The 17,209-nt window shown below is 42.2% G+C and overlaps 1 protein-coding gene across 1 annotated transcript in view; it reads left to right on the top strand.

Moving 5' to 3' along the window:
- SPEF2 (sperm flagellar 2) overlaps positions 1 to 17,209 on the top strand; it is a 127,684-nt gene that overhangs the window by 33,061 nt on the left and 77,414 nt on the right. Inside the window, exon 10 of the mRNA XM_018563455.1 lies at positions 2,684 to 2,852. Coding sequence (XP_018418957.1) covers positions 2,684 to 2,852 — 169 coding nt within the window. The remainder of the gene's footprint in view (positions 1 to 2,683; positions 2,853 to 17,209) is intronic.

Here is a 17,209-nt window from a genome sequence, read left to right as displayed (position 1 = left end):
GGAAGGAAAAACTTACCTTTGCAGTGGGGCTACCACTGCATTGCAAGAGTTAAGTGCTTCTTTTGTCTAGGGGGCTCTAATAAAGCTGTATTACTGGATATCACTGCATATTTTCTCTTTTTCAGACCATTCTCTGTAAATCTTAGAGATGGTTGTGCGTGAAAATCCCAGTAGATCAGCAGTTTGTGAAATACTCAGGCCAGCCCATCTGGCACCAACAACTGTGAAGGGAGAAATCTCCACAATTGTTGCATTGATTAGCCACAACTCAGGTGAAATAGCTTCAAGCAATAGGTTTATTCAGCTGACCATTGGACCTATTGCTCATTAAGCCAAGGTCCTTCATATTAAGCTTAGAAGACAACTGTCTTAGCATTGGACCTATTGCTCATTAAGCCATGGTCCCTCATATCAAGCTTAGAAGACAACTGTCTTGGCATTGGACCTATTGCTCATTAAGCCATGGTCCCTGATATCAAGCTTAGAAGACAACTGTCTTGGCATCGGACCTATTGCTCATTAAGCCAAGGTCCCTCATATCAAGGTTAGAAGACAGTTGTCTTAGCATTGGACCTATTGCTCATTAAGCCATGGTCCCTCATATCAAGGTTAGAAGACAGTTGTCTTGGCTTTGGACGTATTGTTCCAAGGTCAGAAAAGTTGTTTATGATTTCTGTCTCTGGACCCCTGTTACCTCATCCTATAAGGCCTAAATGTTCTACACAAATTCTACTTACCTCCATCTACATAGCTAAATGTTCCTCATGCAGCTTATTCACACAGCTCATTATCTCTATATTATATGTATATATGATGTTTCCACTATATCATTGTGCACTATATAAATGGAGACTTACTTATAAAGCACATTTTATGAAATGTTCATTAAGAAAGATATTAAGTTAATTAACATAATAGAAGCTTGACAATGTGATTCAGCAGGGATCATCAATTGTTTACACAATCATGCCATGTTCAAAGTCACTTAGATCACCTTTCTTTCCCATTCTGATGCTCTGTTTGCAGATCGTCTTGACTATGTCTAAATGCATTGAGTTGCTGCCATTTGATTGGTTGACTAGATATTTGCATTAACGAGCAGTTGAACATGTGTACCTAATAAAGTGGCTACTATCCTGTTATGACATCAGCATTGTAATAGGAGTATGTACTGGGGGTTTATTCACTATGGAGCAGAAGGATACAGCCGTAGCTTTGGCTCACTTCGGCCGCCTGAGCCCTTTGGTTCAGTAAAACCGCAGGGCTGCTGTATAGGATATTCACTGTAGCCCAAGGCATATGCTTCTGCTCGACTGAGCCGTAGTGACAGCCGAAGCAGGGCGAACGGCCTGCCGAAGGCCAGCCGTTCGCTCCGCAAATGACAGCTGGGCGGAACCAGTTGCCTCGCTCCGCCCAGTTGTAATGACAGATCTGCGTCCCCAAATGACCTGGGGACGCTGATCTGTCATTAACCAATAACAACTGGCGGAGCCGGCCGTGACCTGTTTTTTCTTTTCTTCATTCTTTTCACTTCTTTTCTATTCTGCTCTGTACGCTCGGCGACATTTGGTTATTCACTCTCTGCTGAATATGAGAATAGGGGCAAAAGGCAGCAAGTGAGCTGCCAGAGCTTTTGGCTCAGCCGATCCAGATGTTGGATCGGCTGAGTTGAACTCCTTCTGCACTTCAGCTCAGACCGAAGGCAGCCGATATACGGCTGATTTTAGCCAATGTATGACTGAAGTTAGTTGTACAAGCAGGGCTGGATTTCCCACAGGGCCAACCAGGGCCCGGCCTTGGGACAGCAGGGAGTAGAGGGGCAGCAGGGGTGTGGAATTCCTATATCCTGATGCCTGGGCCATGCAGTTCTGGGCGCCGGGCAGGTAGTTGTTTTCTACCTTTTAGCCCTGCTTTGGGCAAGCAGAGCTAAATGTACAGTGGTGAAGCCGCAGGGCTGCCATTCTCCATTGGAGGGGGGGGGGGGGTTTGGCAGGGAAGGGGGGCGCATTGAAGAACCTGGCCTTGGGGCAGCAGAGAGAGTAAAACCGGGGCCCTCCTTACAAGACTAAAGTGAATAGCCGAACAGCTGGGTTATCCACTTGGCTGCCTTCAGCATCTTTGTGAATAACCCTCTAGAGTTGTTTTTGATAATATAATCAAAGCTTACTTGAAAAAAAATCCCTTTTATATAGTGAGTGCTGCTTTCCATCTGCCCATCACTTTCATCAACTTCCTGGATACCCAGTGTGCTTTGTGTCTCTTTCCCTGCTGCTTGATATGATACAATCTCAATTTCTCGTGACTACATATTCCATCATGCATTGCTTCCAGCAAGCAATGATAATGTTACATTGTTCAGATGTTGACTGTAGTTCAGACGGCAGGCATGGTTAGAGTTGTGACACAAGGAAATGGATAATCACAGGGCTGAGTGAAATTGTGTCAGTGCATTGAAGTACATCCTATGGGCATCTGCAATACGTAAGTTTACAAACTTCTAGATGGATATGGTTATTAGGAGTGGGATGGAACTTCAATTAAAAATAGAAATACATATTTATTTTTATTTTTTGACGATACATACATTTTAATATGTTGCTGTTCATGTTTACAAAAGAATAGTGTCTCTGGTGTAGTGTAACTGCTCAGTGTGTATCTACAGTAAAAGACTGATCTTCTTCAGGTTAATACCTAACAAAGTAATGCGGGAGTGGAAACAGATCTTCATGTCTGGGCTCCCCCTATATGAAGAAGCTTCAATAGATCCTTTGCCTTCTGAACCAACCCCTGAACAACTTGTGGAACTGGAGAAAGAGAACCTACTAAATGACAAAGACTTTGAAGAGTACCAGGTACCGCTCACAGCTCCAGAGCTTTGCAATACTTCACTCGCTGTTGTAATGTGTTTATAAATAAAATGGCAACTTTAGTCATTGTGATTTATAATGATTTGACATCATTTTTTAATTGAGAAAGCTTGACCCCTGGAGTTGGTCTGATCCCTTCTATAGTGTAGTCAGTCAGTGACTAAAGCTGGTCAGAGATTCCAATCTTTCTTGTGATGATTTCTTTTAAAACTTAAATCTGAGCTAAACACATTGGGGGAATTTATCAAAACTGGAGCAAACAGTATCTGGAGCAGGTGCCCATGGCAACCAATCAGCATCTCTCTTCAGTTTGCTCGGGTAAGATTTGAAAATGAGAGAGAGAAGCTGGTTGTCTGCAGTGCAAATCTGCTCCAGATTTTGTCTGCTCCAGTTTTGATACGTTCCCTCCATATTGTATGAATACAAGAGTCATGTGCATTTCCACTTGAATCTTGGCGTGCTCTGTGTATTTCTTTCAGATCTGTGCAGTACTCCTGCATGCAACAACTCCTGTACTTTGGCTCTCTGCAGAAGTCTCCTATAATACAGGCTGGTCACTGCTGCTCATTCTCCTTGTGCAGGGTGACTGGTCTTGTATCCGCCTTCTTCTGTAATTTTCTGCAGGCAGCTTGTAGTGGGTCGGATCTGCCGAGTCCCTCCCACAGCTCTGTACAGGGTATGTACAGCACAGTGATGATATCACTGCTGCATTTACAAGATGTAATATCTGAGTTTGCACAGGCATACGGGACACAGAAAGTTGATATATGTCCTTTGTGGCCATTAAGGATTATATTTGCATTCATTTGTTGTGCCTGAAGTTCATCTTTAAAGCAGAACTCCAGGCATAACTGTTGGTAACCCTTGCAGTGGGGCTACCCCTGCACTGCAAGGGTTAAGTGTTCGTTTTTGTCTAGGTGCAAAAAATCAAAAGGTTATACTTACAATGTGACATATCATTGATGCAGCGGAGGAGGAGACAGGCTGGGGGGAGTGCTGTGACATCCGGATGGCTCTTCAGTTCGGGTGAATATAACTTTTTACTTTAGCACCTAGAAAAAATTGAGCACTTAACCCTTGCCGGTAGTGGCCCCACTGCAAGGGTTAAGAACAGTTTTGCCTGGAGTTCAGTAATTCATTTCAGTACAGCGCTGCATGACGGAATAAATGTCAGTCAAAGTACCGCAGCGCTGAATACTGAAAAATGGCCTGGATGGGAAGGGGGTTTAACACTGCGGATGTCAACTGGTTAAATACACGTATGTGCATTTCTCACACACTACACAAATGCTTTCCTGCTGTGCAGTCAGATCTTTAAACTGATTACATGTAACATTTTGTACTTGCTGTATAAAAAAATCATCTGAGATGTCCTTACTAAAATTAAACATCCCTACCCTCAAATGATTTTGAGATTAAAAAAAACTTACTGCAATCCACCCGTTTAAGTGAGGAGTGATTTAAGATAAAAAAAATATTTTTATTTTTTTATCCGGGCGAGGGCTCTCCTTGTATTAAACTGTGCCAACCAATTTTATGATGAGATTTGAGCAGATTAACCCCTCCATAACTGCCACACCCTTATTTAACCACTTGATGACCACGGTGTTAAACCCCCTTCCTGTCCCGGCCATTTTTCAGTATTCAGTGCTGCAGTACTGAAATTAATTTTATACCATTTTTTGGAGACAGATAGAGCTTTCTTTTGGTGGTATTTAATCACCACTACGGGTTTTTCTTTTTTACTATATAACTAAAAAAAGGACCGAAAATGTTGAAAAAAAACCTGTTTTCCCTACATTATGTTACAAAACATTTATTATTACCCAAATGTTTGGTAAAATATAAAAGGCGGGGTCACGTCGGGTTGACCTAACATGTCAAGCTTTAAAATTGCGTGCTCCAACAAAATTGCAAAAAAACTACCATGCCTAAAATTTTAACGCTTTTACCGCTCATCATTTTAGTGTTAACAGTAATTAAGGGCCCTAAAATGTTTGCTCTCACTGCGACGTTCGTGGCGATATGTAATATGTGCGGCGTAATCGTTGTTTTTGCACGTAGGCGTACCTGATGCGTATTTACGTGCATACGTGCGTGCGCATTGGGACGGGGGATTTAAATCTTTTTTATTCTTTCTTAATATGAAACTTACATTTATTTATTTTGTTACTTTTCTTTTTTTAACCTTTTGTTTTGATTCACACTTAACTTGATTGATATCACATTGAGGGGGGCTAAAAATCCCCCAATGCGGTAGCTAGAAAAAAATGAAAGGTCCTCTTTATGGAGACATCAGGGGTCTCTAAGACCCCTAATGTCACCTAGGACCCCCAAAGAAGCTGATGAAGCACCATGTAAGGTAATACAAGCGATTATATAGAGCCGGTGGCACACTTGTTTGAAACAGCCGGTAACGGCTGTTTACCCTCCTGGCGGGATTCTGCTCGTGCACGTACATATACGTCTGCACGTATTTTTATGATGGGCGGACGGCAAGGGGTTAAGTCCACATGAACACTCCTTGTTATGAGAATGTTGATTAACCTTGCAGCAGAAAACTAGCAATACGCTGCTGTGTGTGTGTGTGTGTTCCTAGTTCTCATGTCTAATGCCAAACTGAAAAGATAGTCATTGTTCTGCCCCTGCTATACAATGCCCTGTGGGCGGTCTATAGCTTGAAATGCAGCTAAACCCTCCTATTCTGCAATAAGCCAGACTGATTGAAATCTTGATGCTTTATTAATATAACAGGGTGGGATGAAACTGGTGAAAAAGAACATAGAAACATAGTCAATATATGAAACAAAAACATAGTGTCAGCTCACAAATATAGAGAGAAACCAGTCCATCCATACCAGCGATGCTGCCTAATGGAGATTTGGGCTCTTTCCTCCAGACAGGTGCTGCGGAAGGCAGTGGATTTTCTTCTCCTCTTTTCTAAAATGTAGGCTGAGCTCCCAAATGCCCTTGTTTCCTTCTGTGTGGACAGAGAAGGATGTTGGGAGTTTACCAAAGAAAAACTGTAAGCTGTTAAAAACAGAGATATTTCTCTTTAGCTCCATCTTGTGGACAATTTTGATATGGCAGGTAGGTAAGCTTACAATTTCTACATGCCAAAGGCAGAACAATCAAAGAGTTACTTTTAAGTGAACTGACACCTTCTGACATGCTGGCAAGCTTCAGAAAATTGGTCACCAATGGGTTAAAGTTGACCTATACTAAGCCCCCCCCTCTCACCCTTCTGCCACACCAAATACATAGATAATAGAAGGAGAGCAGAAATATGTCTGAGAGAGCAAGCCAGTCAAATGTTCTGCTTGATCCTCCCTGTCAGATGAGATCACATGACCTCTGCCTTGGAATTTGGTGACATAACTGATAATGAAGGAGGATCACAACAGAATTTTCTTCTTCTGGGGAAAGCTTATCCCCCATGCAGCTAGTTGGCAGGAGATTGAGCTTGCAGAATTACTCGCTGACTGTTGTATTTTTATATACTGTACTTGTACTGTCTTTAAATTTATACGTTATAAAATTGAATAATTGTTTATATTGTACTAAGGACCCCCCTCTAAGCATTTGCTTAACAGTACTGAGGCTGGGGGAGGGAGGGAGGACCCCACTAAGAGTCAATGAGCTGTGCTACAGTGCTCATGTGCTGCCCCTTTACATGCTCATAGGAGAAGAAAGCACACGCAGAGGGTTGGTAACTCTTCGGTCTGCTGCAGCTTTTTTTTACTGTCCAATCAGTAGGCAGCAATGCTGCTGCAGTAGAGAAGGAGGACCTGGCTATGCAATCTGGCAGGAGGCTAACAAGAATCCTTAAAAAAAGTTGAGTTTTCATCCAACGCAATTGATCCATCAATACATGGGAGAGACATTCCACCTGGCTGCTTTGTTTTGGAGTGATTGAGCCTATTCAGCGTTTGTTCTTCCTTAAATATAATAGTTTTTTTTATTTTTTATGTATTTTCTTCTTTTTTTTTTGACAGTGCTTCCCAAAAATAGTTTTTTCTTTTAAAAAATTAAAGTTGAGTTTGTTGTGTAACGAAGCAGAAAACATGCTTGCAGGATTATATCAAACTAAAGTCACAAGGCTGATTTATCACATTCATAAATCTAGCTCGATTGTAATCTCTGATGATGTACATAGAAACACTTCACACAGGAAAAACAACAAGCATGACTGAGGTTAGACTTGGACACATAATAGATCTGAGTGTCTGTTTGTAAAGGAGCTTGACATAGTCATAGAGAGTACCGGGCACTTTAATCTATATTGTCATATTGTTTCAAAATGTCTATTGGCTTTGAACTTGAATGTACAACACCTGTATGATTAGGCTGTGATGGAAACAGCTATTCTCAAATTGTGCTATTACACAGAATTGCTTATGAGTAACAAACATGTATCTTTTTTGTGTATCACTCGGCTGTAGATCCTCAAATTATTATTATTATTATACAGGATTTATATAGCGCCAAGAGTTTGCACAGAGCTTTACAATATAAGGAAGACATTACAATCACAATACAATTCAAGACAAGATGGTAAGGAGGGCCCTGCCCCTGAGGACTTACAATCTAAAAGAGAGGGGCAAGTGATACATGAGGAGGTTGCTATTGTGGGGATGAATTATTTGAGATCAAAATCATCGAAATCATCTCTGAGTGGGTGCTGACATTGTCCTTCCTTCTGGAGGGGGGGCTACTTTTGTTCCCCATGGTCCCTCCCAGGATGGACTACAATCTCAGGTTTAGTTTACTAATTTGTATTGAAGTTACAGTCCATCACAGCAGTGAGCTTGGAGCGGTGACTACTTTACAACACACACAGGAACCATGGGGAACAAATGTAGCCCCCCTTCAGAAGGAAGCACACTTAAAGTACTGAGACCAGAAATGTCCTGTTGACTAGAGAAACTTCCAGGATTTAACTTTTCCCGTGTAAAACTCTTAAGTCTAGTCGGCTAACTAGAGAGTCTCCCACAATTCAATAATATCCGGTATGAATCAACTAGCAGCTCTTGTAAGATTGTCATAACGGGCACCAGTCTTGTGGGATGGGATGGTATATTTGATCATCTACAGTATCTGTGCAGGGTTGCTGGTCTTCAGAGGAATCCAAACTTCCGATGAATGTCCTAGAGTTAAGGGCCAGTCACCTGATGTTGTTTCGCTGGACTCATCTTCTGACTGGCTGCCCAGTTCGGTTTTAGTCAGAAAATGCCACGGCAGTAGCCTACATCAATCACCAGGGAGGCATTTAGTACCTTAACTATTAACAATATTGTAAGGATTATTCACTAAGCTGCCTTCGGCTGCCTTTGGTCAGCCCAACATGCTCTACATGTTCGGCTGAACCGAAGTGCAGAAGGACTTTGACTCAGCCGATCCAACATCTGGATCAGCTGAGCCAAAGCTCCGGCAGCTCACTTGCTGCCGTTCCCCCCTATTCACAGGGGCCTAATGGCAGTGAGTGAATAGCCGAATGCCACCGAGGGGCATTCAGCTCGGCTATTCTGCTCGGTACCTCTCTGGTACCGAGCAGAACAGAAAATAGTGAAAATAGTTGAAAAGGTTAGAAAAAATTAGAAAAAATGTAAATAAATAGTGAAATTAAAAAAGAAATAAAGATATTTTAAAAAAGAAAAAAAAACAATTGGGTGGAACTAGCAGTGACAGCTAGCTCCTTCCAACTGTTTCCTAAAGACCAGCACCTGCTAGAGTGTTCTAGCAGGTCCCAGCCAATGAATAACAACTGGGCGGTGCCGGCCGTGACGTCCGCCTGGTTGTTCTTGTTTAATGACAGATCAGCGTCCCAGGTCCTTTGGGGATGCTGGCCTGTCATTACAACTGGGCAGAGCCAGCCACTAGATCACGGCTGGCTCCGCCCAGCTGTCATTATGCAGAGCTTACGGCCGGCCTTCGGCAGACCGTTTGCCCCGCTTCGGCTGTCACTTCGGCTCAGTCGAGCCGAAGCATATGCCTTGGGCTCACCTCAGGCCTTCGGCTGCTGTACGGGCTGTAGTAAATAGTCCGTACAGGAGCCCTTTTGTTCGAAATGCTGGGCTGCCATTGTTGACCTCCGTCTAAAAATGCTAGTGTCCTGTCTGTTATGCTAACATACTGGCTTTAAAACTTTCTCATTCACTGACCTGGAGAAGGCATGCAGATAAGGAAAGCCAGGGAAAAATCATAACTCTTAATGTGCATACTTGCTCCTATCAGATACTCAAAGTATTGAAGCTAGAGGATCAGTATGACAGAGAAATACCTTTTTCCAGAAGAAGAGGTCAGCAATGCCAAGGAAATTTGGGCACCATCAGAAGACCCTTTGCACACCTATAATGTGCAACAGCAGTGGTGTACAAAAAGATGATGCAACCTTTTGTATTTAGGTCAGTGCAGAAAGGAGGGGGAAGGAGAGCTGTGCAAGTAGACCCTGTCAGCAACGGTTATCACAGATGGGTACAGGCGGTCTTCTAATCAATTGCTCCCCCAAGGATTACTAGCTCCCAGTGGTGTGTGGGCTCATTGACATATTTACATATTTTTGTCCTATCAGGCAGAAAGTGGCTGGACCGGACAACTTAACTCTCAGCTCTTTGAGCAGAATGACCATGTCTTTTCCTAGCGGTAGGCAATGGAATTTCCATTTGCTTTGACTTAAAATTCATATGGCAAGAGCACTGAAGTTAGTCCTGGGAGCAGAACAGAGCTAATGATTGGTGTAACTTTACCTTTATTCTTCCTGCTTTCAAATCTTGCAACATAGCATGTAGTCCAGAATCCAGGATTGTCCCAGCCACTAGAACTGTTGAATGGATCATTAAAGAGGATTTCTGGTATAAACATTTAAAAAATGTTTTTATGACAGAGCTGTTTAGATCTATAAATATAATTATTATTATTATTATATAGGATTTATATAGTGCCAACAGTTTGCACAGCGCTTTACAATATAAGGAAGACATTACAATCACAATACAATTCAAGACAAGATGGTAAGGAGGGCCCTGCCCCTGCGGGCTTACAATCTAAAAGATGTTTATATATTAACCACTTCGCTTCACCGGCATGTTATACTACCTTCATTACCAACCTATTTTTAAGTACTCAATGCTGTGAAAATTTGAATGATCATTACTCCGTCACACAGCACTGTAATTAAATTAATTTGATATAATTCATATGAAATTGTGATGGACTACAATCTCATGTTTAGTTTACTCTTTTGTATTGAGATTGTAGTCCATCACGGAACCGGGTTTGGAGCAGTTGCTACTTTACAACACACACAGGGACCATGAGGAGCAAAAGTAACCACCCTCCGGAAGGAAGGACAGTGTCAGCACCAATTCAGAGATGATTTGAGGGTCTACAGCCAAGTGATATACAAATAAGATACATTTTTGTTCTTAGTTAAGGTGCTTGAATGTATTTTTAAGATTTAACTCCTTTAGTTTCATTTGAAATCTGTTTTTATCTGTTCTACAAAAATCTCCTTTTGAACGTATCCAAGACATTTCTTTATCCTTGTTATCCAAAAAGGTTGCCTTTCTTTTGGCCATTATCTCAGCTAGGGTTTCTGAGTTGTCTGCCTTGTCTTGTAGAGAACCCTACTTGGTTCTTCCTAAGGACAAGGTTGTTTAAGACCGCAGGTTTCCTTTTTTTACACAAGGAAGACATTGGTTTACCTTCACTGTGTGCAGCTACTGTTCATCCTAAGGAAATGTATCTTATTTGTTTGGATCTTTTGCAGGCTTAGTTTATTTGTTACCCACAGCTCCCTTTAGATGTTCCTACTCTTTATTTATTCTTCCAGAAGGTCCTAGAAAAGGTTATTCAGCTTTGAGATCCATTATTTCCAAATTGATTCGTCAGGTTGTCATTCAAGTTTATGAGTTGCAGGATCTGGTTCCTCCCTTTCCTATTTCTGCTCAAAATCAAGTTTCTGTTACTCAGCTTGCAAGGCTGCAACTTACACTTCTGTTTACAGTTTTGCAAAGTTTTATAAAGTTGATGTTTCTACCTTCTCTGATGCTAGTTTTGGCAGAAAAGTCCTACAGGCAGCTATTTTAAATGTACTTTTACAGTTCCTTTTTTATTGTTGAACTGGTTCTTTTAGTTTTTATGGTGCCCGCCCCTCTGTTTGGACTGAATGGTCAATAGAGCAAATAGGATTGTGTTCTTACCATAAAAGCCTTTTCCATTCCATTGAGGGACACGGCTCCCTCACCTAATTTCCTTTCATGCTGCTTGCTACAAACTCGCAGAGGTGTGAGGGGTTATGTCCTTAAAATGACAGGCTTTTAATTTTACCCCCTCTAATGGTGTCACCTGGTGTGGGTTGCACCCCCCACATCCCCCTTGTGACACCACTGAGAGGAAGGGGCAGGGGTGAAAGGGTTCAAAATTATTTCAAATCGTTTTTTTTTTGTTGCTGCTGCAGCTTGTTTTCCCCAGGAACTAATGAATGGATGATTCACCAATGCATTACTTCCTTTACTCTCCCCTGCTCCTGTTGTAAGAGGAAGGGCAGGGCGTAGGAATGTGATTAGCTATCACAGCCATCACAAGGTACAAAGCTGGTCCAATCGGCTCTGTGTATGAAGCCACACATACACACTGGCTGCCATATGAGAATGTACAAGTGCGTCCTCCAGGAGCAATGGGGCTGCGTTTATGTGCAGTGGCCAATCCGCAGGAGGTTAAGTTGCTTGAAAACCTTAAAAATAAACTTCTCTTATTTGCTTCGTTTTAACCTGGTAACTATACAATTGAAAACATTTTCATATATCTGTTCAGTAAGAGCAAAAAATCCGGTGAGCCGTTAACCACCAGTGGACAACTCACTATTATGTTATAGAGATAAAAAGATAAAAGAACTATTATGTTGTAGAGATAAAAAGGGGGTGTTCTGTAGAGTTAACACATTTCCTACCCTGTGGTGACAACATAATAGATAGAATTCAGGGAGTTAGCGTTGTCATTCTAGGACAGGAAGTGTATTACTGGCAGATATGCGTGTTTCTATTTCTAAAATTAAAAGCTAAAATGTTTCAAAGTCCTGCCTAACACTGCCCATACACATATGGGCTGAAGGAAGAAAATATAACAGATTCCTCCGTCAACCCTTAAGGGGTGGTTGATTGATGAGTCTCCTGCTGTTTGCATTGTATTCTGACGGCGGCCACCAGCCACAAACGCATAGGCACAGCATTGAAGGTCACTCCCATCTCCATTCTTCAGGCTAGTAGATGGACAGCTGCAGAAGATTGTGTTCTTCCTTATTATCTTGTATTGGACAGGAAGTCAAGGGAAGCAGAGCTGAGGCAGTTGTAAGAAACATTTGCTTGGGCAAACATTTTAACAAACTTCAATACTGAAAAAAGTGTGAGAGTTAATTTCTACTTTCCTTTAAATGCTAGACAATTGCCAGTTGACGTGTAGGGGTGAGAGTTAGCATGGTGCGGGAAGAGCGGAGGGAAGCAGGGCAGTGGTAAATCTTGACTTGGACAGAGGTTTAGGCCTTGGTGAACAGCCTGGGCCTAGGATTCAAGGATCTCCACAATGTTGCAGGGATAGATTGTAAGACTAAAGCTGGCCATACACTGTTCTTTTTTTTTCTGTTCAACCCGCCGGCTGAACGAAAAAATAGAACAGATTCCACCATCAATGCTTAAAGTGACATTAAAGCCACAACCTGCCACCCATGCTCCTTTATGGACTTACCTTAAAGTGACATTAGAGTCAAAAATGTTTTTCCCTCCCCCGATGTTAATGTCAGCACTTACCTTAAATGAGGTTTCTTAATCCGATCTTCCTCTTCTTTCCTAATATTTTCGCTGTCCCTCCAGCGGTGCGACGGCTCTCCAATCCAGCGCTGACTCCTCTCTGCTTGCTGGCACTTCTGATCCATGTGGGTGCACGCGTCCATAGACTTACCTTGCGTCTCTGCTCGTCTCCTGCCCGAGAATCCGAATTGCGCATGTGCCCGCCCCAAGATGCTTTGCGGCCACCCGAGCAGTTTCGGATTCTCAGGCGGGAGCGCGCAATGAAAACAAGGTAAGTTTAAACCGCTGTTAAAGCATTTTTTTATGTTTTTTTACTTTTTGCCTATATCTAATGCTTGCTAGCAGTAGATATAGGCAAAAAACAGAGGGTTTAGAACCCCTTTAACCACCTGCTGTCCGGCCCTTGCAATTAAATGGCCGGACAGCGGCTTCTTGAATGCGGGTGGGCGTTTTTAAACGTCCCATCCCGCCCCACTCGTGCCCGCTGCTAGGCGCCGGGCACGAGCGGGAAATCAGCCTGCAATGTAAACAGCCGGCGATGGCTGTTTACATACAAACGTTCAGGCGTCTGTATAGACGCCCGGTCGCTTGTAATATGCGTGCGGGTGTGCGCCCCTCCATCGATCGCTGATAACACTAACCTGATGAGTGGTAAAAGCTTTTAAATCGTCGCCTATGGCCAATTTTGGGTATGGTTTTGCAAGTTTGCGGACGCACGCAATTTTAAAGCTTGACATGTTTGGTGTCTTTTTACCCAACGTGACCACGCCTTTTATATTTTGCCAAAAATTTGGGTAATAATAATTGTTTTATAACATAACGTAGGGAAAACAGTTATTTTTTCCAAATTTTCGGTACTTTTTTTCATTACCGTATTTTTCGCTCCATAAGACGCACTTTTTTCCCCCCAAAAGGAGGGGGAAAATGTGCCTGTGTCTTATGGAGTGAATCCCGGCGCCCGAAACATGCGAGTATTAGGAGCCACTGCTCGTTTAATACGAGTGATCTAATGAGATCACTCGTATTAAAAACGAGCGGCGGCGATCGTGATCAGTAGCAGGCGGCACTGCTCGTTTAATACGAGTGATCTAATGAGATCACTCGTATTAAAACTGAGCAGCGAGACGATCGAGATCACCATGGAGCAGATGAAGAACGGACTTTCTTCGTCTGCTCTGTGTGATCACTGAGACCGTGGCGCTGTAATCACAGCGCCACCTGTCTCAGCGGTCACTAATTGCAGCTTCTGTCACAGCTTCTGTCATAGAAGCTGTGACAAAAGCAACAGTCTGTCGAGTGCTCCATAAGGCGCGCCGGACCTCCCTGCGTCCTATGGTCCGGTGCGTCTAATGGGCTGCAAAATAAGGTATATAGTAAAAAAAATAAAAACTCCCAGTGGTGATTAAATACCATCAAAAGAAAGCTCTATCTGTCCCCAAAAAAGGGTATAAAATTCATTTCAGTACAGCGTTGCATGACGGAATAAATGTCAGTCAAAGTACCGCAGCGCTGAATACTGAAAAACACCCCGGTCAGCAAGTGGTTAAATTATGCCTCTTGATCCGATCATCTTCTACCTTCCACTGTATTCAGCAATCCCTCCAGCGCTGGTGCCGGTCTCTGATCCAGCGCAGACTCCTGTCCCACGGTGTCTGTCCGACGTGCACGCTTCCGGCTACGTGCATTCAGCTCCACTGTGTCTTACCTCTTCCCCCTGCCGAAGATCTTTACTGTGCATGCGCCCACCCCATTTCTATTTTTTTAAAATGTTTTTGCATATATCTTCTGCTGCTAGACCGGGGGTCTTGCTAGCAGTAGATATATGCAAAAAACTAGAGTTTAATTCTGCTTTAAGAGCGTTGATGGATGAATTCCCCACTTTCTATGGTACAGGATACTGACTGGATGCAAAGCATCCTCTGGAAGATTTTCCAACTAGCTCCTTCAGCTGATTGGGGTATGCCGGCCGGAAGGTTGCCGAAAGTAGCAACCACTGTGCAAATTCTAGGCCAGCTCTTGAAGAAATGAACAACATTGGCATAGTGTATGGCTAGCTTAAAACAGGTGTATACTGTACAAACATTACAATCTGCTTGCACTTTAGCAGTATTGTTTCCATGGGCACTTTATAGGCCAGATCAGATTGGCTTAAAAAGGATACCTGGATACTTTTCTGATGTCCCTGTTGCTGAGAACCTTCTCATCAAGAATACTCTTTCTGTCCCAGGTATAGGAGCTTTCTGTGGGTGTTAGTAATGAGCAACCTAGTTTGATGCTGAAATGTATAGAGACTTAGAGACTTTTGTGGTGATGGTGGGTAGTACGCTGACTATTATAGGATATAACCAAGGAAGTATCTACACACATACTGAAGGCTTGTATTCTCATTTTGACATCCGCACCTCAGTTTTCCTTTTTTTTTTTTTTTTTTGTCTGGTTTGGAAAAAATTGACCACAACAATCATGCTGTGAGGCCCACCCCTGGCATTGCAGGTCTGCAGTCTTCTGGCAGGAAGTCACTAAATTAACTTAGTTTGTCTGGAGGTAGTGGGGGACTGTCACCAATGATCATTTACTTTCTTCTTTTAACCATGTATATGATAAAGATAAATTAAAGAATGTAAATGTCTAAACATTGGGCACTATGGCACTATCGGGGTTTTGTTTTGCCCTAAAACATGACATTGAAATAGGAAAGGAAACTGTGAGCTGGCTGGCAAGCTTTTTCTTTTTAAAGCATATTTGTGTTAAAACTGAACTTCAGGCAATCGGCTAAATTCACAGATGAGATCCAGTTCTGAGGTTATCACAACTCTGCCATACCACGCAGACTTGTCTGGCAGGGCAGGAGACCTGATTTTTCTCTACTGAAGTTCGGTAAAACTTACAGGTCTTGTCCCTCCCCCAGCCTGTGACTGGTCTGTGAAAAGAGAAGCAGCAGACTGATGAGCTCATCTCTCTGTCACTATGCTCCTTGCAATGCATCCTACAAAATCAAATTGAGGTTCTTTAACTGCTTACCTGTAATCATGATGTGGTTTTTATTTGCCTGGAGCACAGCTTTGAAAACACATTGACCACTTTGCATCTGGAGCAGTTTCTTTTATTTTTGCACACATGATAAAAACTGAATTTTTGGCTAGAAAGCTGCTTAAAACCCCCAAACAACTATACATTTTCAGAAAGCAGAGGCCCTGTAGAATATAAAAATATAGGTGACATTGTTTATGTAGTACAGTATTTGCTGAAATGTTTATCAAATCAATATTTATAGGAAAAATACACAAAAATAAATTGTAGTAGACACAAACAGAATAAAATAGGCATTTTGGGGGGAAAAATATAAAAGATCGGGTCGTGTCGGGTAAATAGATACCAAAAATGTCAAGGCTTAAAATTGTGAGCGCTCGTGAAATACTACAGTACCCCAAATTGCCTATAGGCTACACTTTAAAAGCCTTTAATGCTCATCAGTTAAAGTTAACACTGAGTGATTATTACTCTTACTGTGATGTTCACAGTGATATGTAACGTGTGGTGCATTCGTCGCTTTTGCACGAAGGTGCACCTAACACTTGTTTGCATTTGTGGGGGGAAGGGGGGGCTTTAGAATTTTTTTTTTTTTTAAATGTCACTTTAAAGTGATGTTAAACCTTTAGTTTTTTTTTTGTTTTTTTTATGCATGGGAAACCGACATGGGATGCAGATCCTTGGTTCTTTTTTGTTTTTTATGTTTCAATTCCTCGTTCTATAATGGGTCGCCGCATAACTCTTCCTCCCACCCCCTGCACGGCTGCTTACATCACCTAAGCTGCTAATGTATTGTATATAACAAAGCGCTTATATTACATACTCCTGACCAAAGTGTTTATTAATTTGTTGGTTGCTGAGTATTTTCCAACCATTTTAATTAAGTTGTTCTTTAAGGTCGGCTTAGACAAAGTGTTAGCTCTTTGTCCATATTCTGTTTTATGTTTATGTGTGTCTGTTAAACTCTCACTTGTGGTACAGCAGTTAAGGAGTATTTTGTGGACCTAAACTATATAAAACCATGTTCCTTTAAGCCATGCCCAATATCCAACTTAATTTCGCCACACCTACTCTTTACAACAGAACACTGAGCAGATATTGAAGGACTTTCGTATGCGTATTTGTGTATACAGTGAGTCGACTCCTGTCATTCACCACGTAGCATTATTACTTATAACATTATTACTACCTCAAGGTGTTCAAGCTTACCCTAGGTCTTTCACAATCGTAGTTATGCCCCTGCATGTCACATCCTGATGCACATTATGTCAGGATGTGATATCAAGCTTGGCCTGGTGGCTACTTTACAAAACACACAAGGACCATGGGGAACAAAAGGAGCCCCCCTCCAGAAGGAAGAACAGTGTCAGCACCAATTCAGAGATGATTTGAGGACCTACAGCCGAGTGATACACATATAAGATACGTTTTTGTCAAAAGTTAAGGTACTTAAATGCATTTTTAAGATTTAACTCCTGAGTTTAGTGTCGATTTAAAAGCAGCTTTGAG

The sequence above is a fragment of the Nanorana parkeri genome, unplaced genomic scaffold (genome assembly GCF_000935625.1).
Source record: "Nanorana parkeri isolate BGI_ZX_2015 unplaced genomic scaffold, ASM93562v1 scaffold666, whole genome shotgun sequence".
Taxonomy (NCBI): domain Eukaryota; kingdom Metazoa; phylum Chordata; class Amphibia; order Anura; family Dicroglossidae; genus Nanorana; species Nanorana parkeri.
The sequence above is the reverse complement of the archived record's forward strand: the minus strand, read 5'-3'. Positions and strand labels throughout refer to the sequence as shown.